The sequence below is a fragment of the Jatropha curcas genome, chromosome 10, assembly GCF_041381405.1.
Source record: "Jatropha curcas cultivar XTBG-Jc1 chromosome 10, XTBG_Jcur_1.0, whole genome shotgun sequence".
Taxonomy (NCBI): domain Eukaryota; kingdom Viridiplantae; phylum Streptophyta; class Magnoliopsida; order Malpighiales; family Euphorbiaceae; genus Jatropha; species Jatropha curcas.
In genome coordinates this window covers 11915367-11939550 of record NC_143160.1, presented here as the reverse complement: position 1 = coordinate 11939550, position 24184 = coordinate 11915367, and the positions used below count along the sequence as shown (strand labels likewise).

Here is a 24184-nt window from a genome sequence, read left to right as displayed (position 1 = left end):
TGGATGCTTGTGATGCAACCCATCAAGAAGATATTGCATGATGTTTGCCCTAAATTAACCAAATACATTTTAATTGGTCCAATCAGTATCTTATATTTTAAGCTTCAATATTATTTATGGAAAATAACTTTTCTTTGAAAAATACTCTCTAAATAATTATTTTTGATTGTTTGGTTGCCACATTGAAAGTTATTTTAAAAATACTAAGATTTTTAACTTGTAGGACCATAAAAATAATTTAGAATTATAAAATTCTTTATTTTAAAAGTTTATTGTTAAAATGTAGAAATGCATAAAATGATAAATTGTTAGGCACCATTGATCGCTAGTGGTGGCCGACGGTGGTTGATGGCCAGTTGTGGTTGCCGGTGATTAATAAATTAAAATGTGTGTATTTATGAGGATATAATAAATTTGTCAATATCCGTAAAATTTTTTTCTCTCTTAAAAGTTAAGAAATTATTTTTCTTAAAAATGAGTTAGTTTTCTTTTGACTAGAAAAATATTTTTCCATTGACTGATTTTTCTAAGCATTCCAAATGTCAAAAAATCTAAAAAATATTTTGCCAACAAGTTTTTTTCCAAAAACAAATGGAGCCTTGTACTATGTAGTTTTTCTTTCTTTTTTTTTTTCTTTGAAACAGTTATGCATTGATCATATTAAGAAATAAGAGAAGCTTACCACTAAGTTTTAGTTTTGATCATATTTTGATTTTTACTGATTAATGAATTGATTTAATTTAAGAGAAATATCCATATCAAACTTTTTCAAACTCTTCTAAATTGAAGTTTAAAATCTATAGTAGATTTACAAAACATGTATCTATTTGTTTCTGGAAAATAACTTACAGCAAGGAAAATGTTTTCCTTGAAAATATTTTTCAAATAACTTTTTTTCCGTTGTTTAGTTACAATTTGCAAATTAGTTAAAAGATATTAAAATTTTTAACTTATAAGACCATAAAAATAAAAATACTAATAATATAAATTTCATATTTTAAAAATTTTATTATTAAATATGAGAATAATGCAAAAAAAAGGTAAATTATGAAAGTTGCCGGTGACAGTGGTGGTAGCTGGCGATGGTCGATGGTGGCTGGTGACCGGTGGTGGTAAACGGTGAGTTGTAGTAGTGGTTATCCATCATTAATAAATTAACAAAATATGAATTTATAAGGTTATAATAAATTTATTAAAATCCGGAAAATGTTTTACGCTCTTGAAGATTAGAAGTCATTTTCGTTAAAAATGACTTAATTTTCCTTTGACCAAAAAAATATTTTCCGCTAACTTATTTTCCTAAACGCGAAACAATGAAAAATTATAAAAAGCATTTTCTTGCGAGTTATTTTACAGAAATAAACGGAATGGTAGAATTTTAGTCTGTCCAACATATGTAATAATACAATAATCAAAGTTAATTTTAAATATTCAAATTAGTTCATGGAACTCAAAATTATACACGAAACTAATAATAAATTCTGTTTGGAAAGAAAACGTTAGGATTAGACTTATTGGCTGTATGAACTGAATTTAGGTAAATCTTTAGTGAATAAGCCCGAAAGGGTCTCCTAAATTACAATGTCAGAACTTATCATCAAGGGAAACCAGGGGTAGGCAAGAAATTGACTAGAATCAAACCCACTCTCTCTATAAAAAAGAAACTCAGATAGCTCCACTTCCACAAAACACAAAACCAGCAAAATGGCTTCTTCAATCTCTTATTCAATACTTATCTTTTTCCTTCTGCTCTCACCTTCTTGCATTCTTTCAGGTCCAATTGTCGACTCTTTTCTCCAATGTCTGACACTCAATTCCGAAGTCTCAATTCCTTTTTCTACTTCATTTTACACACCAAACAATTCGTCGTTCTCTGAAGTCTTACAATACACCGCCCAGAACCTCCGTTTCTTATTACCCTCCGTTCCTAAACCCCTATTCATCTTCATCCCGTCACACGAAAACCATATCCAAGCCTCTGTTATCTGTTCGAAACAGTTGGGTATCCATCTTAGAGTCCGTAGTGGCGGCAATGATGTGGAAGGTTTATCTTACACAACAGAAATCGACAATCCCTTCTTTATTATAGATATGTCAGCACTCCGTTCTGTTGACGTTAATATTGACGATAACAGTGCATGGGTTCAAACCGGCGCAACCCTCGGAGAACTGTATTACAGAATTGCAGAAAAAAGCGAAACCCACGGCTTTCCGGCAGTTCTTTTGAGCACTATAGGGGTCGGGGGTCACATTACCGCCGGCGCGTATGGTGCAATGGTACGAAAGTATGGTCTTGCTGCCGATAATGTTATTGATGCTCATATTATTGATGTTCATGGCCGACTGCTTGATCGTGAAGCTATGGGCGAAGATCTTTTCTGGGCAATTAGAGGTGGCGCTGGGGGTAGTTTTGGAATTATTGTTTCTTGGAAACTAAAGTTAGTTCAGGTTCCTTCTACTGTTACAGCTTTTACAGTTAAAAAAACTTTAGAACAAAATGGTACTAAAATTCTTCAACGGTGGACTGAAGTGGCTGACAAGCTTGACGATGATCTTTTCCTTAGAGTTGCAATCTCACCTGCTAATATTGGTAATAGTACCGTTCGAACCGTATCAAGTGCTTATCATGGTTTGTTTCTTGGCGATGTAAACAGACTTCTCAATATTATGGAAAATAGTTTTTCTGAATTGGGTTTAACCAGAAATGATTGTGCAGAGATGAGTTGGCTCAAATCGGTTTTATATACGACGGGTTACCCACCTAATACTACGCCTGAAGTTTTACTGCAGGGTAAACCTTTATTTAAAGATTACTCAAAAGTAAAAACAGATTTTGTTAAAGAACCCATTCCTGAAGCCGCATTGGAAGGTCTTTCGAAAATACTCTTGGAAGACGAAACACCAGTTGTAACATTGATTCCTTTTGGAGGGAAGATGAACGAGATTTCAGAATCTGAAATTCCATTTCCTCACAGAAAGGGGACTTTGTTCACGATTTATTATGCATCTCAATGGGTAGATGGACAAAAGAGTGAAGCAAGGCACATTGATTGGATAAGAAAGCTTTATAATTACATGCAGCCTTTCGTTACTAATAATCCAAGAAGTGCTTATGCTGGTTTCAGAGATCTTGATTTGGGTATAAACAACAAGAATAATTTTAGCGTTACAGAAGCTAGCGTTTGGGGTATTAAGTATTTTAAAGATAATTTTAATAGATTGGTTCAAGTGAAGACCAAGGTTGATCCAGATAACTTTTTTAGGCATGAACAGAGTATTCCACCTCTTCGTGTTTCTTAGACAAGAAAAGGAAAGCCAAGAGGTGGACTTCAGGACCAGGATTATGTACTGTTTGGGTTTAAGTGAAAGAGGAATAACAATTTATATACACAAATTCATATATATTATATTATATTGAAAGGATAATTTAAGAAATAATCTGATTTTATTATATTTGTCCTCTAGCTTTCTTTATTTTTTTTTTTCAGTTAGTGCTTCTCTTTGAGATTCCTTTTCAATGGCTATCTGAAAATCTACAAATTGCAAGCAATATAAAGAAGGAAATTACTTGCCTAGACCGGTCAAATAGTTAAAGGAGATAAATAAAAAGATCATTCATGTTTATTCGAAACATAAATAAAGCCACGTGCCTTACGCATTAGGCAATCAATTATGGCATTAGGAAAGAAATAATGATGGTGATGGGATAAGGAATAATTTAATTAATAGATAATTGTATTTATTAAAAATAAAAGAAGCAAATAATAAATTGGATCAAAATTTAGGAACTTTAGCGGTACTGTGCCTTAAAATAAACTAAGCTTCCTTAAAATCAACATTTGCCCGTTATATGCATATTAAAAGCCCATCTTTTATTTTAGTCCCATTTCACAACCAAACCCCATCTCACTCAAAAAAAAAAAAAAAAAAAAAAAACCCTAATAATCTTACTCTTCCATCTTTTTTGCAATTAATGTTTTGGCTCAAATGCCACTGCAAATCTTACTCTTCCATCTTTTTTGCTTTTTTCTCCATGCAATGGTTTTACTTCCATTCCCCTAAGCAAGCCAAGAAAGCAATCAATTTTTGGAAAGATATTCTTAGTTGATTCCAAACTCTTGTAGCATTGGCTTAGGTCTGAATTAGGAATGCCTACTTAACCGGTTATTTAGATGGTTTAGTTTGGAAGAGGGTAAAATTCTAAAAGAATATGGATATGGATAGCTCTCAATTCACGGTACCGATCTCTTCATCCCTAGTCTAAACTCAAGTTTTATATTATAATGTTGGTAATTATAATTTAAGTTGTGTTTTAAATGGTCTGCAAATTTTCAATTTTGGTTTCATCTTATTGTTTAGCCATAGTAGTTTTTTTGTTAGGCTTGCATGGTGAGACTTCAGTCTGATGCATATGCGTCATTGACTCAAATTACTATAATTACATAAACAAATATATTACATGTAGTCAAAATTTTTTAATGAAAATAGTATAAATAACAAAAAAAAAAAAAAAAAAAAAAAAGAGATTTTTTTAGTATACATGATGATTTTCAATAGGAAAGAGTAATTTCCTAAATTTTACATATTAGAAATTACAACGAATATAGCTATTAATATTTAAAATTTTAAATATGTTATTGTAATTTTAAAATTCAATCAATTAAATTTCATATATTTTCTAAAATCTATTAAAATAGAATCATGAATTATAATACTAAATTCATTTCTTTGAACAAATTAAATATCATGTGATTATTCAAAGATATTTAGAATCCTAAAATGTTTTTGAGATGTTAAGTTTGAATCTTCGCAGGGGTTCAAAAGTTCTCCTCCAATTTTTATCTCCAACGGAACTGCAGAATTTTGTAAGTAATGCGCAACTTCACTCTAGCTGGTTTTCATTTTGATGTGTGTGGAATCCAGAGATTAACACAAGCTCAGAAAGGAGAACTTGGATTCGTTGTGAGGAAGTCCCTCTCCTAATATGGAGTGAAGATTTCTTCAAAGCAATAGGATCCATGGTTGGTGATAGTGTTATTTTTATAGTAGTTTTAATGTAATTTTTATTAAAGTTTTTAGTATTTTTAATTACTTTATTTAGTTTTTATCTTAATTTTATTTATGTTTTCATATAAAAACTTCCTTAAATCATAATTCATTTGATCTTAAGGAATTTATAGGGTTTTTGCACAGAAAAGGACAAAATGAAGCAAAAATATTTTAGCACGCCCAACCCATGCCAATCAGCACGACCGTGCTAAAACCAAGGAAAATCAAGCAAAGATTCAGACCCTGACACGCCCTAACCGTGCTATACAGTACGCCCGTGCTACAAATGCACTGAACTTCTAGAGCCAAGCACGCCCGTGCTAAATACCAAGTGCTGATTTAAGTCAAAAATTTCCAACCATTCCTTATCATTTTCATGAGCTCACCTTGGATACTTTTTTGACATGCAAATTATTGGCTCAAGGGTCAATTTTATCTTGAGATTTTAATGATTATACAAAACAAATAAATTTAATATTCTTGTATGTGCTAATATTATTTTATGCAGAAATTGTTGTTGAAAATTATTGAAGAAATGAAGTTCCTACATCCCAAGATTTTTATTTGAAGACTATGAAGATTAATGAAGATATTTTCTATTGGTTAGTATTATAATAAGTCTTAGGAAATTATTGTAGGATAGGGAGTAAATGATATTATAAGCACAAATCTATTTTATATCTCTCAAAATTGTTTTGAAATGTTTTTGAATAAATTTATTAAGAGGATATAGCCAAAATCTTTACTCTTCACGTTTTCCTATCTAAAATATCTTTGGAGTAAATATTCTTGGTAGCTATTAAATGAAATTCCGCAAAAAGTATTTTCTGATCTAAAAAGCAGTTTCTGATTTAATATAGCTGTTGTTTCTGATACAGCTAGCTGTTTATGATATAAATGTTACACTATTTTCTAAACTGAACCTTTCACCTCCAAACCTTGCATGTGTGAATATTAAATGTGGTCTGACAGCCCTTCTAATTACAACCCATGCATTGCCTCTTTAGTCTAAAAATGTCAGAAATTTCATTGCTCATTAAAGCAAAAACTCTCAACGTTAACTTCAAAGAGAATATCATCTTTTCATATTAAAAACTATTTCCTCTCTTAAAAAGAATGGGGTTTTGCAAAAGAGTATGAGTCTATTGTTCAAAGTGTATGAGTCTATTGTTCAAAGTTTAAATCTCTCTAAGCTCTCTCTTCAATCCCCCTATTTCTTTTCATCTCTTTGCTTCAAGAAAAATTTATTAAGAGAAAAGAAAATTTATTAACAACATTTTCTGAAGAGCAGTTTTGATCTTTAAATCTATTTTCTAAATTCATTTTCTATTCTTCCTGTGCTTATATTTGCATTTCTCTCTGTCTATATAGATTCTGTAATCTGTTGTAGACAGACTCTTTATTTGAAAAACTTTTGTGTAATAGCTTACGTGAAAAGCTATGGTGTAATAGGTTATCAACCGACCTTCTCCTTGTGTGAGATTCTAATGTCTTGATTTGAGTTTATGTTCTCAGCAAAAACAGAAAGGGTTGAGGTTGACTAGAACCTTTGGAAAATCTAGTGGGATAAAGGTTAAATCTAGGTGTTGATCTATTTCCTTGTATTGTTAGTTTGTCTCTTACCCTTGAAAAGAGATAACATAGTGGAGGATCTCAAGATGCGTCTTGGGGAATGGATGTAGGCGAGTTAGTGCCAAACCACTATAAATCACTGTGTTTATCTTCTTTTACTTTCTAAAGTTCTGCTTGATTATATTCTATTTACGCAACTGTTAATCTGTTTAGAAATGCAAAGTTGTTAATGAGTTTCTGATTCTAATCGTGAATAAGCTTTATCTCTGTGGAACATTAGAACTCTGGATTTCTGTATTGTGATTATACCAAGTTCTAATCTGTCCTTCTATATTCAGTGTAATTCACAATATGAATTATAATCAGTTTTCTAATCTTGCTTAAAGCTTTGTGAACCAGTTCACAGAGTCTTTCTAAAATTGCTTAAGCTTTGTGAAGCAGTTCTAAATGCAATAATTGTTCTTCACAGAGTCTTTCTAATCTTGCAATAAGCTTTGTGAGGAAGTTCTAAACTTGATAACTAACTCTCACAAATATTTTCTAATTCTGCTGCAATAGAATTCTGATTTTTGTTTTTGAAAGTTAAATTTTTAGAAAACCCAATTCACCCCCCCTCTTGGGTTGTGATACATAAATTGGACCCACAATCTAGTATCAGAGCTCTGCTCTTGACTTACCAAAACTTAACCGCTTGAGAGAAAAGATCTCATGGTAGCCCTACTTCCTCTTACATCTTTAGAAGGTCAATCTGTTTCTAGACCACCTCTATTCAATGGCTCTAATTACTCTTATTGGAAAATCAGAATGGAAAACTTTATAAAATCAGTTGATATAAATTGCTGGAGAAATGTTATAACTAATCTTCGTATTCCTATGAAAACTGTAGACAATGTAAGAGTTCTAAAAACAGAAGAAGAATATAAAGATGCTGATTGGAATGACATATCTATAAATGCAAAAGCCATTAATATTCTTCACTGTGCATTAGATCCAACAGAATATAACAAAGTTTCTGAATGTAAGTCTGCAATGGAAGTCTGGGAAAAACTTAGAGTCACCTATGAGGGTACTGACCGAGTGAAGGAATCCAGAATTAATATCCTTTGGAGAGAATATGAAATGTTTAGTATGAAAGAGGGAGAGACTATAGCTGAACTAAATTCCGTAGATTCACATATATAGTTAATCCTTTGAGAACTCTTGGAAAGGAAATTTTAAAAGATGAGCTTGTTAAGAAAATCCTTAGAATTCTACCTAAAAAATGGGATTCTATAGGAACTGTAATGAACTATAAAGAAACTCCAATAACTTATGATTATTTGATAGGAGCTCTTGTTTCAAAAGAGATGAAATCTTCTCTGACTGTAGAAGATAAGAAAAAGAAAGGACTGGCTTTGAAAGTAGTTTCTAGTGAAGAAAGTTCTTCTGATCTTGATAGTGATGATTTAGCACTTGTTGCTAAGAAATTTAAGAAGTTCTATAAAAAAGGTGGAAGGCCACAAAAAAAGTTTATCAAAAAGAACTTTTCACCTAAAAATAGCAACTTGCCTAAGAAAGAACTTTCTGAAGTGGTTTGTTATGAGTGCAACAAGCCCGGTCATATCAAGCCTAATTGTCCTAAGCTGAAAAAGAAATCAAAGAAAGAAAAGTTGAAGCAAGTATTTGTAGCTGCTTGAAGTGACTCAGACGATTCTAATTCTGAAAGTCAAAGTGACCAAGAGGAAATTGCGAATATCTGTTTAATGGCCACTATCGATTCTAACTCCAAGGAAATCAGCACTCTAACTTCAACACAGAAAGCTGAAAGTAGTGAAGCAAATGCAACAGGTCAAAAACGTGATGAAAGCAATGTAAGTATCTCTGAACTTGAATCAGAAAGTGATCTTCTAGATACTTATAATAACCTTTGCACTGAATTTGAAAAGCTTGTTAAAAAGCATAAAGTTCTAAAGAAAGACTTCAGAAAATTGAAAACTGAATGTAATCATTTGAAAGATGCTTTTTATCAAGAAGTTACATGCAAAGATCTTATCGTTGAAATCAAAGATCTTAAAGATTGCAATGACAAATTCTCTGAAAATCTGAAACACTTTGAAGAAAAATGTAAAAATATGAATTCTGAAAATGAATCTTTGAAAACTAAGATTAGAATTCTAAAGTCAATTTCAGAATCGTTTTCTAAAGAAAAGACAAGTTCTAACTATGATAGCATTTCAAAACAGAATCATGTTTCTAATAAGAAAAATGTTATTTCTAATGTTGTGACTTTAGAACATCAGAAGCAATTTGAAAAATCTGTTAGTCTCAATAGAAAGAAAAATCATAGTAAGTTGAATACCCCTGTTTCCACTAACCCTCCAGGACCCAGTACGAGTTGGGTACCTAAATCTGCATGATCTTTTCAGGTGTGCCTAAGGAGTGAGCTAAAAATAGAAATGTGGTACATGGACCTTGCTCTAGGCATATGACTGGTGATAGAAAGAAATTCACTAGATTAGAAAAGAAAAAGGGAGGTACAGTGAGCTTTGGAGATAAAGCTAAAGGTAAAATCGTTGGTATTGGTGTGGTAGGTTCTAATCCTTCAATAGAAGATGTATGCTTAGTAGAAGGATTACATTATAACTTGTTAAGTGTAAGTCAGATTTGTGATAAAAATAGAAGAGTGATCTTTAAACCCTCTTATTGTGAAGTTCAGAACATGCATGATAACAAGAATTTATTTATTGGAAAAAGGTTTGGGAACATATACCTAATTGATCTTTTTGATATGCATAACCTAGATATATGCTTAGTTTCTGTTGACAATTCTAGTTCCTTATGGCATAGAAGACTTGGACATGCAAGCATGCACCTTGTTTCTAAATTGTTTAAGAAAGACTTGGTTCGTGGTTTGCCAAAGCTAAAGTTTGAAAAAGATCACATTTGTGATGCTTATCAATTGGGCAAACAAATCAGAACATCTTTCAAATCTAGACCTTTAGAATTGCTACACCTTGATTTATTTGGACCTGTTACTCCTTCTAGTCTTGGAGGTAAATCTTATGCATTTGTTATTATTGATGATTACTCTAGATTCACTTGGACACTCTTCCTTAGAAATAAGGATGAGTCATATGACATGTTTGTTCATCTTTGCAAGAGAATACAGAATGAGAAAGGATACAACATCTCTGCGGTTAGAAGTGACCATGGAAGAGAATTTGAAAATCAAAAATTCGATGCTTTTTGTAAAGAATCAGGAATCTTCCATAACTTCTCAGCACCTAGAACACCCTAGCAGAATGGAGTTGTAGAACGCAAGAATAGAACACTCCAGAAAATGGCCAGAACCATGCTGAGTGATTCTAAGTTACCAAAGTATTTCTAGGCAGAAGTAGTTAACACTGCCTGTTATATTCTAAACAGGGCATTGGTAAGATCTAAACTGAAAAAGACTCCATATGAGCTATACAAAGGTAGAAAACCAAACATTGGTTACTTTCACATCTTTGGGTGTAAATGTTTTATTCTAGATAATAAGAAAAATCATCTTGCTAAATTTGATGCTAAATCTTATGAAGGAATTTTTCTGGGATATTCTAGAAATAGTAAAGCATATAAGGTGTTTAATAAGAAAACTCTAGTTGTAGAAGAATCTATCCATATTGTGTTTGATGAATCTGATTCTACTTCTAGAATATTAGAAAATAATGATATTGTAGATTTCAATCAAGAAAAGCAGAATGAACAATAAGAACAACTAGAACAGCCAAAAAGTGAGCAGAATGTTGAAAATCAGGCTGAACCAGAAAATGAAAATGAAGATCAGAACGCAACAGAAAATGAGAATTCTGATTTACCAAAAGAGTGGCGATTCCACAAGTATCATCCTCAAGTGAATATCATTGACAACCCTTCAGAAAGGATGATGACTAGAGCTCAACTTAGAAGATATTTTGGTAATGTTGCTTTCGTTTCTCCATTAGAACCTAAAAATTTAGAAGATGCTCAAAATGATGAAAGTTGGATTATTGCCATGCAAGAAGAACTAAATCAGTTTGAAATAAACCAAGTTTGGAAACTTGTTTCTAGACCTAATAATCATTCTGTTATTGGTACAAAATGGGTGTTTAGAAATAAGCTTGATGAACAAGGTAATGTTGTGAGAAACAAAGCAAGGTTAGTGGCTCAAGGTTACAACCAAGAAGAGGGCATTGATTTTGATGAGACTTTTGCTCCGGTTGCTAGACTTGAGGCTATTAGAATGCTTTGTGCATTTGCATGTTTTAAAAACTTCATGTTACATCAAATGGATGTGAAAAGTGCTTTTCTAAATGGTGTTCTAAATGAAGAAGTGTATGTAGAACAACCACCCGATTTTGAAGTTTATAATAAACCAAATCACGTTTATAAACTTACTAAAGCACTTTATGCTTTAAAACAAGCTCCTAGAGCTTGGTATGAAAGATTAAGTAAGTTCTTGTTAGAAAATGGTTTTTCTAGAGGAAAGGTTGATGCTACACTATTTATTAAGAATAAAGCACCTGATATTCTAGTTGTGCAAATCTATGTTGATGACATAATCTTTGGTTCTACTAACGACCTTCTTTGTAAGGAATTTTCTAAGATTATGCAGGGTGAGTTTGAAATGAGTATGATGGGAGAATTAAACTTCTTCCTTGGACTTCAAATCAAATAATGCGACGATGGAATCTTTATAAACCAAGGCAAGTACACTCGAGAATTGTTAAAAAGGTTCAAAATGGAGAATGCCAAGGTATGTAGTACACCAATGAGTCCATCCTCAAAATTAGAAAAAGATGAAAATGGAAAGGATGTGGATATTAAGATGTTTAGAAGTATGATTGGTTTTTTACTATATCTAACTGCAAGCACACCTGACATTCACTTTAATGTTTGTTTATGTGCTAGATTTCAATCATGTCCTAAAGAATCTCATTTAATTGCCGTAAAAAGAATTCTAAGATATCTTTGTGGAACTTCTAATTTGGGTCTGTGGTATTCTAAAGATGATACATTTGATCTTGTTGGGTATAGTGATTCTGATTTTGCAGGAAGCAGAATAGATAGAAAAAGCACGTCTGGAACTTGCCAATTTCTAGGTAGCGCCCTTGTATCATGGTTTAGCAAGAAACAGAATTCTGTTGCTCTTTCTACTGCAGAAGCAGAATATATTGCTGCTGGAAGATGTGTTGCACAAGTTCTATGGATCAAACAACAATTGGCAGACTATGGTATGAAATTAGAAACAGTTCCAATCAAATGTGAAAATATAAGCGCTATCAACTTATCTAAGAATCCAGTCCAACACTCTAGAACCAAGCATATAGAACTTAGACATCACTTCATACGTGATCATGTTCAAAAAGGTGATATAGTGATCGAGTTCATTCCTACAAAAAAGCAATTGGCAGACATTTTTACTAAACCTTTAAATGAAAGCCAATTCTGCTTGATTAGAAGAGAACTGGGTATGTTAGTTCTAAACTCTTAACTTTAGAACTCTGTGAGTATGTTCTAAAATACTTTCTATATTTGAGATTGAAAAACATGTTCTGTGTTATGTTTTAAAATTCTATCCTATGTGACTTTGAAAAACGCTTTTGTGTTTAAAAGAGATATATAAGGTTATGATGAGAATTTCTAATGTCACCGATTTCTAATATCTTCATCTACATCAGATTCTATTTTAAAAAAAAAAAATCAATTTTTTTAATTATGTTATTTTTATTTATTTCATCTTATTTTGTTTCTTTTTTTTTCTTGTGTTATTTCTTTTATTTTATTCTTTTTCTTAGTTTTCTTTTTAAATTGGTAATGGAATCAAGTTTAGAAAAAGAAAAAGAAGATTCTTCAAAAAAAGAAAAAGTTGAGAAAGACAAAACAAAAAAGGAAACATGAGGTTTAGAAGAAGAAGCTGATAGTAAGAAGAAGAAAGGGGCAAATAGAGTTCATGGAAGAAAACCTCCTCTGCATCCCTTTTCTAAACAATCTGAGAATCCAACTGAGACTTCACCTGTTCAGAATCTCAGGAGTTCTAAAAGACTTAGAACTGATTCTAAACCTCTTTAATTTCTTTCTAATCTACTCTCTGACTGTGTTTCTATTTTGTTTTGTGAACAATTTTTTGTTATTTGCTCTAATTTTTATTTGTGTCTATCGTTTGCTTAGAATTTTTTTTCACTTTGTTTATTTTTTTTCTATTTCTATTTTGCTCTGATTTACTAACCCTTTTCTATGATGACAAAAAGGGGAAGAATACAGTACACTTGATGCTTGAGTACTTGGAGGAGAACATAATATATTTATTTAAGTACTTAATCTCTTTGCTTATCATGTTCTAATCTGTGATATTTTTTTTAGAATGGGGAGAACACAGTACACTTGATGCTTGAGTACATGGAGGAGAACATAGTATATTTATTTAAGTACTTAATCTCTTTGCTTATGATGTTCTAATTTGTGATATTTTTGTTCTAATGTTTCGCTTCTATATGAACAGAATATGCTTTGTATGCTCTGATTGTCAGATCTTAAAACTTAGTTTCAATTCTAAGTATGCTCTCACTAAAAGACTTAGAACTCAGTTTTAATTCTAATGTCAGGTTCTAAATCTGTATTCTGTTCTAGTCCCTAGATATTATATTGTACTTATTCAGGGGGAGTTTTATATAAGTTATAATCCTGCTTCATGATAAATTTGTTATGTTTAGAACTTATATTTTGTTGATATGCATAAATTTAGGAGGAGCACATGATTTTATGTTTCATAAATTTATTGGTTTTGTCATCATCAAAAAGGGGGAGATTGTTGGCTCAAGGGTCAATTTTATCTTGAGATTTTGATGATTATACAAAACAAATAAATTTAATATTCTTGTATGTGCTAATATTATTTTATGCAGAAATTATTGTTGAAAATTATTGAAGAAATGAAGTTCCTACATCCCAAGATTTTTATTTGAAGACTATGAAGATTAATAAAGATATTTTCTATTGGTTAGTATTATAATAAGTCTTAGGAAATTATTGTAGGATAGAGACTAAATGATATTATAAGCACAAATCTATTTTATATCTCTCAAAATTGTTTTGAAATGTTTTTGAATAAATTTATTAAGAGGATATAGCCAAAATCTTTACTCTTCACGTTTTCCTATCTAAAATATCTTTGGAGTAAATATTCTTGGTAGCTATTAAATGAAATTCTGCAAAAAGTATTTTCTGATCTAAAAAGCAGTTTCTGATTTAATACAGTTGTTGTTTCTGATACAGCTGGCTGTTTTTGATATAAATGTTACACTGTTTTCTAAACTGAACCTTTCACCTCCAAATCTTGCATGTGTGAATATTAAATGTGGTCTGACAGCCCTTTTAATTACAGCCCATGCATTGCTTCTTTAGTCTAAAAATGTCAGAAATTTCATTGCTCATTAAAGCAAAAACTCTCAACGTTAACTTCAAAGAGAATACCATCTTTTCATATAAAAACTCTTTCCTCTCTTAAAAAGAATGGGGTTTCGCAAAAGAGTATGAGTCTATTGTTCAAAGTTTAAATCTCTCTAAGTTCTCTCTTCAATCCCCCTCTTTCTTTTTGTCTCTTTGCTTCAAGACAAATTTTTTAAGAGAAAAGAAAATTTATTAACAACATTTTCTGAAGAATAGTTCTGATCTTTAAATCTGTTTTCTAAATTCATTTTCTATTCTTCCTATGCTTATATTTGCATTTCTCTCTGTCTATATAGATTCTGTAATCTGTTGTAGACAGACTCTTTATTTGAAAAACTTTTGTGTAATAGCTTACGTGAAAAGCTATGGTGTAATAGGTTATCAAGCGACCTTCTCCTTGTGTGAGATTCTAATGTCTTGATTTGAGTTTCTGTTCTCAACAAAAACAGAAAGGGTTGAGGTTGACTAGAACCTTTGGAAAATCTATTGCGATAAAGGTTAGATCTAGGTGTTGATCTATTTCCTTGTATTGTTGGTTTGTCTCTTACCCTTGAAAAGAGATAACATAGTGGAGGATCTCAAGATGCGTCTTGGGGAGTGGATGTAGGCGAGTTAGTGCTGAACCACTATAAATTGCTGTGTTTATCTTCTTTTACTTTCTGAAGTTCTGCTTGATTATATTCTATTTACGCAACTGTTAATCTGTTTAGAAATGCAAAGTTGTTAATGAGTTTCTGATTCTAATCATGAATAAGCTTTATCTCTGTGGAACATTAGAACTCTGGATTTCTGTATTATAATTATACCAAGTTCTAATCTGTCCTTCTATATTCAGTGTAATTCACAATATGAATTATAATCAGTTTTCTAATCTTGCTTAAAGCTTTGTGAACCAGTTCTAAAATGCAATAACTGTTGTTCACAGAGGCTTTATAAAATAACAATAAACTTTGTGAAGTTGTTCTAATCGTAATAGCTGTTCTTCACAGAGACTTTCTAAAATAGCAATAAACTTTGTGAAGCTGTTCTAAGTGCAATAGCTGTTCTTCACAGAGTCTTTCTAAAATTGCTTAAGCTTTGTGAAGCTGTTCTAATCGTAATAGCTGTTCTTCACAAAGTCTTTCTAAAATTGCTTAAGCTTTGTGAAGCAGTTCTAAATGCAATAATTGTTCTTCACAGAGTCTTTCTAATCTTGCAATAAGCTTTGTGAGGAAGTTCTAAACTTAATAGCTAACTCTCACAAATGCTTTCTAATTCCGCTGCAATAGAATTCTGATTGTTATTTTTGAAAGTTAAATTTTTAGAAAACCCAATTCACCCCCCCTCTTGGGTTGTGATACATAAACGGGACCCACACAAATCAAGTTCTAATCTATGCACATGGAAGAGACAAGATTGAGAGAAATTTAAGGCCTAATGAGAACTTTATTCCCTAAACAAGGTGGAATTTATTCCCTAAACAATGTAGAAGTTCTCTCCCAAGAAGTCTATATAAAGAGAGGAAGGATCCCAATTCATGGCATCTCATATCCCATCTCATATATCTCTCATTCTCTTAGTCTTGTACATAGTTTTATTTTCTTTAGAAGTTAAGTATTCAAGAGTTGTGCAAAGGTTCAAGGAAGCAATCCAAAGCCAATTGTTAACTAGTTCTTATTTCTAAACTCTTAATCTTGTTTATTTCTTTCATTATTCTTATTGATTATGAAATATTATTGAGTTTTATTTAATTACTATGTCTAACTAAATTCTCATACTAGGGATTTGATATAGCTTAATTTCTTTTCCAATTTATAATATTAAATTTGTTTTTCTTTGTTCAAGTTATGATGTATTGATAATCTTAATGCTTCCAAGCAGAGTTTCTCCCCTGGATTAATTTATTTCATTAATCACTATCGGAAGAAGGATTTTTTATATGAAAAAGTTAATGAATCACATGAGAATAACAACTTGATACAGAAGCTATATGGTTTGACTCATGGGGGTTTTTCATAAATTAACAACTTTAATTTATGAATTCATAAACAAACTACAAAACTTAATGATTTAATTCATGTTTGATTATACTATTGGAAGATAAGTAGTTAAACTGAATTAAAATAGCTAACAATACATCGGGAGAGCTTGTTAGTGAATTTAGAGTTGTTTTCCCTACATGAACAATTAAAATTGATTAATGAACTAATAAAATAAATTGGATAGAATTAAGTGAAATCAAACTCCCTAGTAGTTTTAAATCCTTGATTTCTTTAATCAATAATTGCTTGCTTAACTTCTTATTTTTACTTGTTGAATTTAATTTCTATAAACAATTTCCTCATTTATCGTTTAAATAATAATAGGTTAACATAATTTTGGTACTTGGGATACAATCCCTATGGATACGATACTCTACTCATTCTATATTACTTGTAGCGATTTCGTACACTTTCCAAAATCTCTGTCAGTTGGATTCTTTATCAAGGTCAATAACGACACCAACAACATAAGTTGTTCGGATATTAGCAGGGTGCTAATGAACACAAAGTATCCATGACATTATTAAAACTTCAATTGTTGTTAGAGTTAACAACACCCATTATGCAGTAAAAATCTCCAAAGAGCCTATTAACGAAGTTTTGGTTGCCGCAAATATATTAAATTCTCAATTTTTTCCTTGCAAATGGTTGGATCAAGATGTTAGTGATGTTAGTATACTATTGTAATTAATTGACTATACTGTTGTAAGATAGATGTAAATAACCATCACTCAGGAGACAAATTAGGCATCAATTAGGGAGCCAATTAAGGCTGTAATTGCCAGCCATAATTAGGAGACAATGGGCATCAATTAGGGCTGTAATTTAGGAATTTATTCCCAAATTTGTGGATACTTCAGTCTATTTAAACCCAATCAGCTTGGGAGAATAGGCAAGCAAATTTCTATCAAAATTCTATTGAAATACAGCAAGTTTGTCATGGTATCAGAGCCTAATTAGGCAATTTTAGAGCTGTTCTTTTATGAGTTTCAGCTTTGTTTTGTGAAGAACGAAGTGCAGGTTCTGCTGTCTCTAATTCAGCAGTTTTTGCTTTCTTTGTTTAGTTCATATCTTTGATGAAATCTCGATCATAGAAATTCTGAATTTCTATTTGGAGGTTCTCTTCATTTGGAAGAGATTCTAGTGGACATTTTTCTATCCTGCAACTTTCTAGCTGTAGGATTTTATCTTGGTGGGTCTATTGCTTCTTCTAGTAGACTTGTTCCTGGTTTTATTATTGCTAATTTTGCATTTCTAGTCTCCTTGTGCTATTTGAGATGGCCACTTCAAACACAATTGAGAGTTTTCATGTTCGTTTCACCGGAAAAATTACTCTTCATGGGAATTTCAGTTCCAGCTCTTTGTTATAGGAAAAGAACTATTGGGCCATATAGATGGAAGTGATCCAGCTCCTAAAGATGCTAAAGAGTTGCTTCATTGGAAAGTTAGAGATGCAAGAGTAATGACATGGATTCTGGGGTCAGTCGACCCTCTTAATGCTTCCAATTTGAGGTCTTCTAAAATTGCAAAAGCCATGTGGGATTACTTAAAAAAGGTCTACAATCAAGATAATGCTGTAAGACGTTTTCAATTGGAAAGTGATATTGCTAATTATTCCCAAGGAAATCTCTACATTCAGGAATATTATTCTGGTTTTCAGAATTTATGGGCTGAGTTTACTGATACTATTTATGCTAAAGTGCCTGCAGAATCTCTCCTTGTACTTCAAGAAATTCACGAGCAAAGCAAAAAAGATCAATTCTTAATGAAGTTGAGGTCTGAATTTGAGACACTTCGCTCAAATTTAATGAGTCGTGTTCCTTCACCTTCTTTAGATATTTCTTTTGGCGAATTACTTTGCGAAGAACAACGTCTTCTCTCTCAAAACTCTCTCCAACAAGAAAATACTATCAAGGTTGCTTTTGCAGCCCAAGTGTAACATCCCTTCCCGGTCCACCCATAAACCCGACTAAACCGAGCCGAGACGTTACAAACTGGTTGACTTAATGACCTGACATGCTGAAATCATAATGTATATTGAATATAATATCATGCTGATGTTGTTTACATTAATAATGTAATGAATATTTACAAGACATGATACTAGTTTCAAAATGGAATGGGCCCAACTGAGTGCCCTGTACATGCCATGAAAAGGATAGACAAAAATACACATCCAAAGGAGTAGCTACCCTGAAGACTGAGTCTTCTACAGATGAACTGCAGCAGTTGTAAGCTGACTCTCTACGGACCAGTCTCAAAACCTGCGAGTTAAACAGGTAACTCGCTGAGCAAATAAAGCTCAGTGGATATCTCAACATAAAAAGAAACAATGAAACACATACATGTGTAGAAAGAATCATGTAAACACATATGGCACATACAAACACACATATCATGATACTTTCCGTTTATTTTGATGGTCTTTCTTTCTATTATTACACTGTATGATTCATGCAATGGTAAATCAAGATATCGGTATAGCTCCATAAGGTTATAGTGAAACCGAAGTGATAAGAAAAACTGTATGAATACTGTATGACTTGGCTGCTATGGCCCATATATAATCATATCCACTCAACGGCCTTAAGCCGGAGTACCAAACTGTATGAGGTGCAGATCTACTATCCTATGTCGCGACATGGTCTTATCTACATGGTTTCTACCTAACCTCAATGGAGCATAATGTTGGTATGTCAATAGTATAACACAATATCACATGAATAGTTCATAACTCATGTTCATAACTTCATAAATCATAATGTTTACTTGATTTCACATCATTTGTATGCTTTCATGTTGTTTGATACATGTTCTAATGTTGTCTTTTTGTTTTAGAATGATTGGAGGCATACAAGGTGAGCAAAGGAATCCAATTGCATTGAAAATGAAGTCCAAAAATGCATGAAAATACAAGTCGCGAGCGCGCCTTGCAAAGTCGCGAGCGCGCCTTGCAAAGTCGCGAGAGCGAGATGCAAAACTGCAAGTCGCGAGCGCGTAAAGTGCCAATTGAGAGTCAGTGAGTTCCCAGGCCAAAGTCGCGAGCGCGCAAGGAATGTCCCGAGCGCGTAAAGCACAAGTCGCGAGCGCACACTGAGAGTCGCGAGCGCGTAATGTGCAAAATGAGAGTCAGAGAGTTTCAGGCACAAGTCGCGAGCGCGCAATGAATGTCGTGAGCGCGTAAAGCACAAGTCGCGAGCGCGCACTGAGAGTCGCGAGCGCGTAATGTGAAAAATGAGAGTCAGTGAGTTCCCAGGCCAAAGTCGCGAGCGCGCAAGTGCAAGTCGCGAGCGCGCGACGTGTTTCCAGCCTGCGCGATCGCGCGACGTGTTTCCAGCCTGCACAATTTGTACTCTTTTGGTCATATCTCTCAATATACAACTCCAATTTGGATGATTCAAAAACCCATGTAAAGCTAACACATAGAGGAACAAATAACGCTTCTATGACACTTCCTAATTCCATCATTTACTAGGGTCAAAATCAAGATGAAAGTACTGGTAAAATTTCCAGCAAAACCTGTTTCAGCATAACTCAATATCTACTTTCTTTATTCAATTCCTCCCCTGTTTTCTCACCATTTCCAGTCCTCTCACTCAACATTAAGCAATATATGGTCTCATTAGCAACACACCACACAACTTCTCATGCAAAGAAAATGGTAAAAGGCAAGAGATATCAAACCTTTACTCCCAAAAGCTTGAACTCTTCTTTAGTTTCTTTTTTCTACACTCTTTGAACTCCCTTCACCTATAAATAAGAATTCTTATAAATAGTCTAAAAATAGCACCAAATGATTCAATTATGAACTTCAAGAAGGTTTACTTACTTGGATAGAAGAGAAGTTGAAGTTAAGGCTTAACTACCATTAAAATTGAAAGGAAGGTGGAAGAGGAAAGGAAGAAAATGAAGAAGATGAAGATAAGGATGAAAAATGGGAAAGTGAAATGGTTTTCACGGGTAGGCCATCACAATATAAAAGGATTTATGTAACACTTCCTAAATGGTACCTCAAAAGTCAACATGTTGCAACTTAATACCCAAACTTGATCTTTTAATGCAAATAAATCCTAATCCTTATACTTTGATCTTTTTCTCTCATTTAAGTAAGTCCACTTATAAACCCATTCTACCCCAACCGGGTTTGGTTCGGCCCGACTCAACTCGACTCTATGACCTGACTCGACTCAGTAGGATGTCACAATTCTCCCCTCCTAAATAAAAACTTCGTCCCGAAGTTTACCTGTTGTGAACAATTGCGGATACTGTTGTCGCATGATGTCTTCAGATTCCCAAGTTGCTTCTTCTGTCTTATGATTCCTCCAAAGAACCTTTACCAATGCTATTTTCTTGTTCCGCAATTCTTTAATTTCTCTGGCTAAGATCTGAACAGGTTCTTCTTCATAAGTGAGATCCGGCTGAATTTCAATCTCCTCTACTAATAACACATGTGATGGGTCTGATCTGTATCTCCTTAACATTGATACATGAAAAACATTATGAATCCGATCTAAGGTTGAAGGTAACGCTAGGCGATAGGCTAATGGTCCTACACGTTCAACAATCTCGTATGGACCAATGAACCTAGGGCTAAGCTTACCCTCTTGTCCAAACCTTAGGATCTTTTTCCATGGTGAAACTTTCAGAAATACTTTATCACCGACCGAGTACTCAATATCCTTTCTCTTTAAATCAGCATAGGACTTCTGTCGATCACTTGCTTCTTTCAGCCGTTTTCTGATGATTTCCACTTTCTCTTCTGTTTCTCTAACCAAATCTGGACCCAAAATCTTCTTCTCACTAAGTTCTGTCCAACACACAGGTGTCCTGCATTGTCTGCCATACAATGCTTCATATGGTGCCATCTTAATGCTCGATTGGTAGCTGTTGTTGTAAGCAAATTCCATGAGAGGTACATATTTGTCCCAACTGCCTCCAAATTCTATAACACATGATCTCATCATGTCTTCCAGGATTTGAATGACTTTCTCTGATTGGCCATCTGTTTGAGGATGAAATGCAGTGCTGAAATGCAATTTCGTTCCTAATGCTTCCTGCAGTTTACCCCAGAACTTCGATGTAAACCTTGGATCACGATCAGATATAATGGATGATGGAACTCCATGTAGTCGAACTATTTCTCTAACATAAATGTCTGCTAACTTGTCCAAAGAATAGTCCATCCTAACTGGTAGAAAGTGTGCAGATTTAGTTAATCTGTCTACAATTACCCATACTGCATCATGCTTCTGCTGCGTCTGAGGTAAGCCAGTAACAAAATCCATCGTGATCTGACCCCATTTCCATGTTGGCACTGTTATTGGATGAAGTAACCCAGCTGGCAATTGATGTTCTGCTTTTATTTGTTGACATGTTAAACATCTTGTTACAACATTTCCGATGTCTGTCTTCATGCCTGGCCACCAATAACATTTCTTCAAATCCTGATACATCTTGGTACTACCTGGATGCATTATATATGGACTGTTATGAGCTTCATGCAGAATCTTCTGTCTGATCTCCCCTGTCTGTGGTACAACAACTCTGTCTTCATAGAATAAGACTCCACTGTTATCCAATCTGAATTTCCCACCATGATCTTCCTGTACCTGTTTCACCCATAGTGCTGTTTGTGCATCTTTCTTCTATGCTTCTGCAACTTCCTGAACCCAAGATGGCTGTACTTGCATCTGTGCTAGAATAACTCCCTGCTGTTGCAACTCCATGCTAATTCTCATTGCTCTCAAAGCAAACAATGATTTTCGGCTAAGGGCATCAGCTACTACATTAGCTTTGCCCGGATGGTAACTAATGACATAATCATAATTAGCCAGAATCTACATCCACTTCCGTTGTCTTGAATTCAAATCTTTCTGTGTCGGTAAATACTTTAAACTCTGATGATCTGTGTAAATGTGACACTTTTCACCGTACAGATAATGCCGCCATACTTTGAACGCTAAAACAATGGCTGCCAGTTCTAAATCATGGGTTGGATAATTCAATTCATGTGGCTTCAATTGTCTGGAGACATAAGCTACCACTTTCCTGTCTTGCATGAGTACACATCCTAACCCAATATGAGAGGCATCACTGTAAATCTCAAAGTCTTTACCTGACACTGGCTGGGTCAACACTGGTGCTTCAGTCAACTTTTTCTTCAAAGTGTCAAAACTCTGCTGACATCTATCATCCCATTGGAATACAACCGCTTTCTTCAATAACCTTGTTAAAGGTGATGCAATGATAGAGAATCCCTTTACGAACCTTCTATAATAACCGGCTAAACCCAGAAAACTTCAAACTTCTGTGACATTTCTGGGTGGTCTCCAATCAACAATAGCTTCAATCTTCATAGGATCCACTCTCATACCCTCCGATGACACCACATGTCCTAAGAAAGAAACTTCTTCCAGCCAAAACTCACACTTACTGAGCTTGGCATATAACTGTTTATCCCTCAGTGTTTGAAGCACAATCCGCAAATGTTTATCTTGTTCAACCCTGTCTCTGGAGTAGACCAAAATGTCATCTATAAACACCACCACAAACTGATCCAGATATGAATGAAACACGCGGTTCATGAGATCCATGAAAACCGCTGGTGCATTTGTAAGACCGAATGGCATTACTAAAAATTCATAGTGACCATATCGGGTCCTGAATGCAGTCTTAGCAATATCTTCTTCCTTTATCCGCAACTGATGGTATCCCGACCTAAGGTCGATCTTAGAAAACATACCTGCACCCTTTAGCTGATCAAACAAATCATCGATTCGAGGCAATGGATACTTATTCTTGATTGTCAGTTTGTTCAGTTGTCTGTAGTCAATGCACAATCTGAATGATCTGTCTTTCTTCTTTACAAATAAGACTGGTGCTCCCCAAGGTGATACACTGGGTCTGATAAAGCCTTTATCCAATAACTCCTGTAGCTAAATCTTTAACTCTTTTAACTCTGCTGGTGCCATTCTATAAGGTGCAATGGATACTGGTGCTGCTCCAGGATAGACATCTATGGTAAACTCCACTTCCCTCCTTGGTGGTAACCCTGGTAACTCTTCTGGAAATACATCTGGATAATCACACACTGTTGGTATGTCTTGCACTTGTGACTTTTCTTTCTCTATTTGTAATGCACATACCAAGTATGCTTCACAACCCTTCTGAATCAATCTCTTTGCTGCCATGGCTGATATCACATTACCCAGAAAATCTCGCCGCTTCCCGACTACTATTATCTCTTCCCCTGCTGTTGTATATAATGTCACCCTTTTCTTTGCACAATCAACTACAGCCTGGTGTCTAGATAACCAATCCATACCCAGAATCACATCAAATTCTCTAAATGGCAACTCCATAAGATCTCCTAGAAACTCCTTTCCATGTATAACAATTGGACAGCTTTTGACCACTGTCTGGGTTTTTACTACATCTCCTAATGGATTAGTAACCAACATACCCTGACTCACATGTGCAACTGCTAACCCTTTAACCCAAGATTTATGTATGCTAATGTATGAATGAGATGATCCAGGATCAATTAAAGCATAAACTGTATGGTCACATAAAGAAAACTCACCAACTATAACATCTGGAGCTTCCTCATCTTCCCTGGTTCGCATAGCATAAACTCTGGCTGGACCTCTTGTATCAGGTCTGTCCACAGTCTCTGATTGCTGTCTCTGCCCTCCGGAGCTCTCACCTCTACCTCTGCCTGCTATGAACTGTGTAGGAACTTTTGCCCTCTTAGGACAGTCTTTCTTCTGATGGTCTGATGCTCCGCATAGCCAACATTTGCCAGTCACCAGCCAACAATCTCCACCATGTCATCTGCCACAATGCGCACAAGGTGGAAAAGTATAACCGGCTGACTTTGCACCTCTACCGGTGCCTCTACCAATTCCTCTGCCTGAACCTCAACTACCACCGGCAGAACTAGCCACAACTGATACCGCTAGGGCGTTAGCAACCCTAGCTGAGCCTTGGCTAAAGGATGGCCTAGAACCAACTGAAATACTAGCACCTCTGAATCTCTTGCTCTCTGACTGATATGTACAGGGTGCACTCTGAGTCTGGTCTCTCCTCTGCTG

At 34.2% G+C, this 24184-nt stretch overlaps 1 protein-coding gene and 1 non-coding gene across 2 annotated transcripts; both read left to right on the top strand.

Moving 5' to 3' along the window:
- Positions 1–1678: 1678 nt before the first annotated feature.
- On the top strand, positions 1679–3453 carry LOC105637132 (monolignol oxidoreductase AtBBE-like 15). Its single transcript, XR_016322851.1, has one exon. It is a non-coding gene; the product is annotated as a monolignol oxidoreductase AtBBE-like 15 (transcript).
- A 4910-nt stretch (positions 3454–8363) lies between these two features.
- LOC149493098 (uncharacterized) lies at positions 8364–18030 on the top strand. Its single transcript, XM_089726876.1, has 2 exons — positions 8364–8471; positions 17443–18030. The coding sequence occupies exons 1-2, from the start codon at positions 8364–8366 to the stop codon at positions 18028–18030; spliced, it is 696 nt and encodes a 231-aa protein (XP_089583002.1).
- The last annotated feature ends 6154 nt before the right edge of the window (positions 18031–24184 follow it).

Coding starts and splice junctions, on each gene's coding strand:
- LOC149493098 (XM_089726876.1), top strand. CDS start 8,364: ATGGCCACTATCGATTCTAACTCCAAGGAAATCAGCACTCTAACTTCA. Junction 8,472..17,442: donor AAAAACGTGATGAAAGCAAT/GTAAGTATCTCT, acceptor TGGGAATTTCAG/TTCCAGCTCTTTGTTATAGG.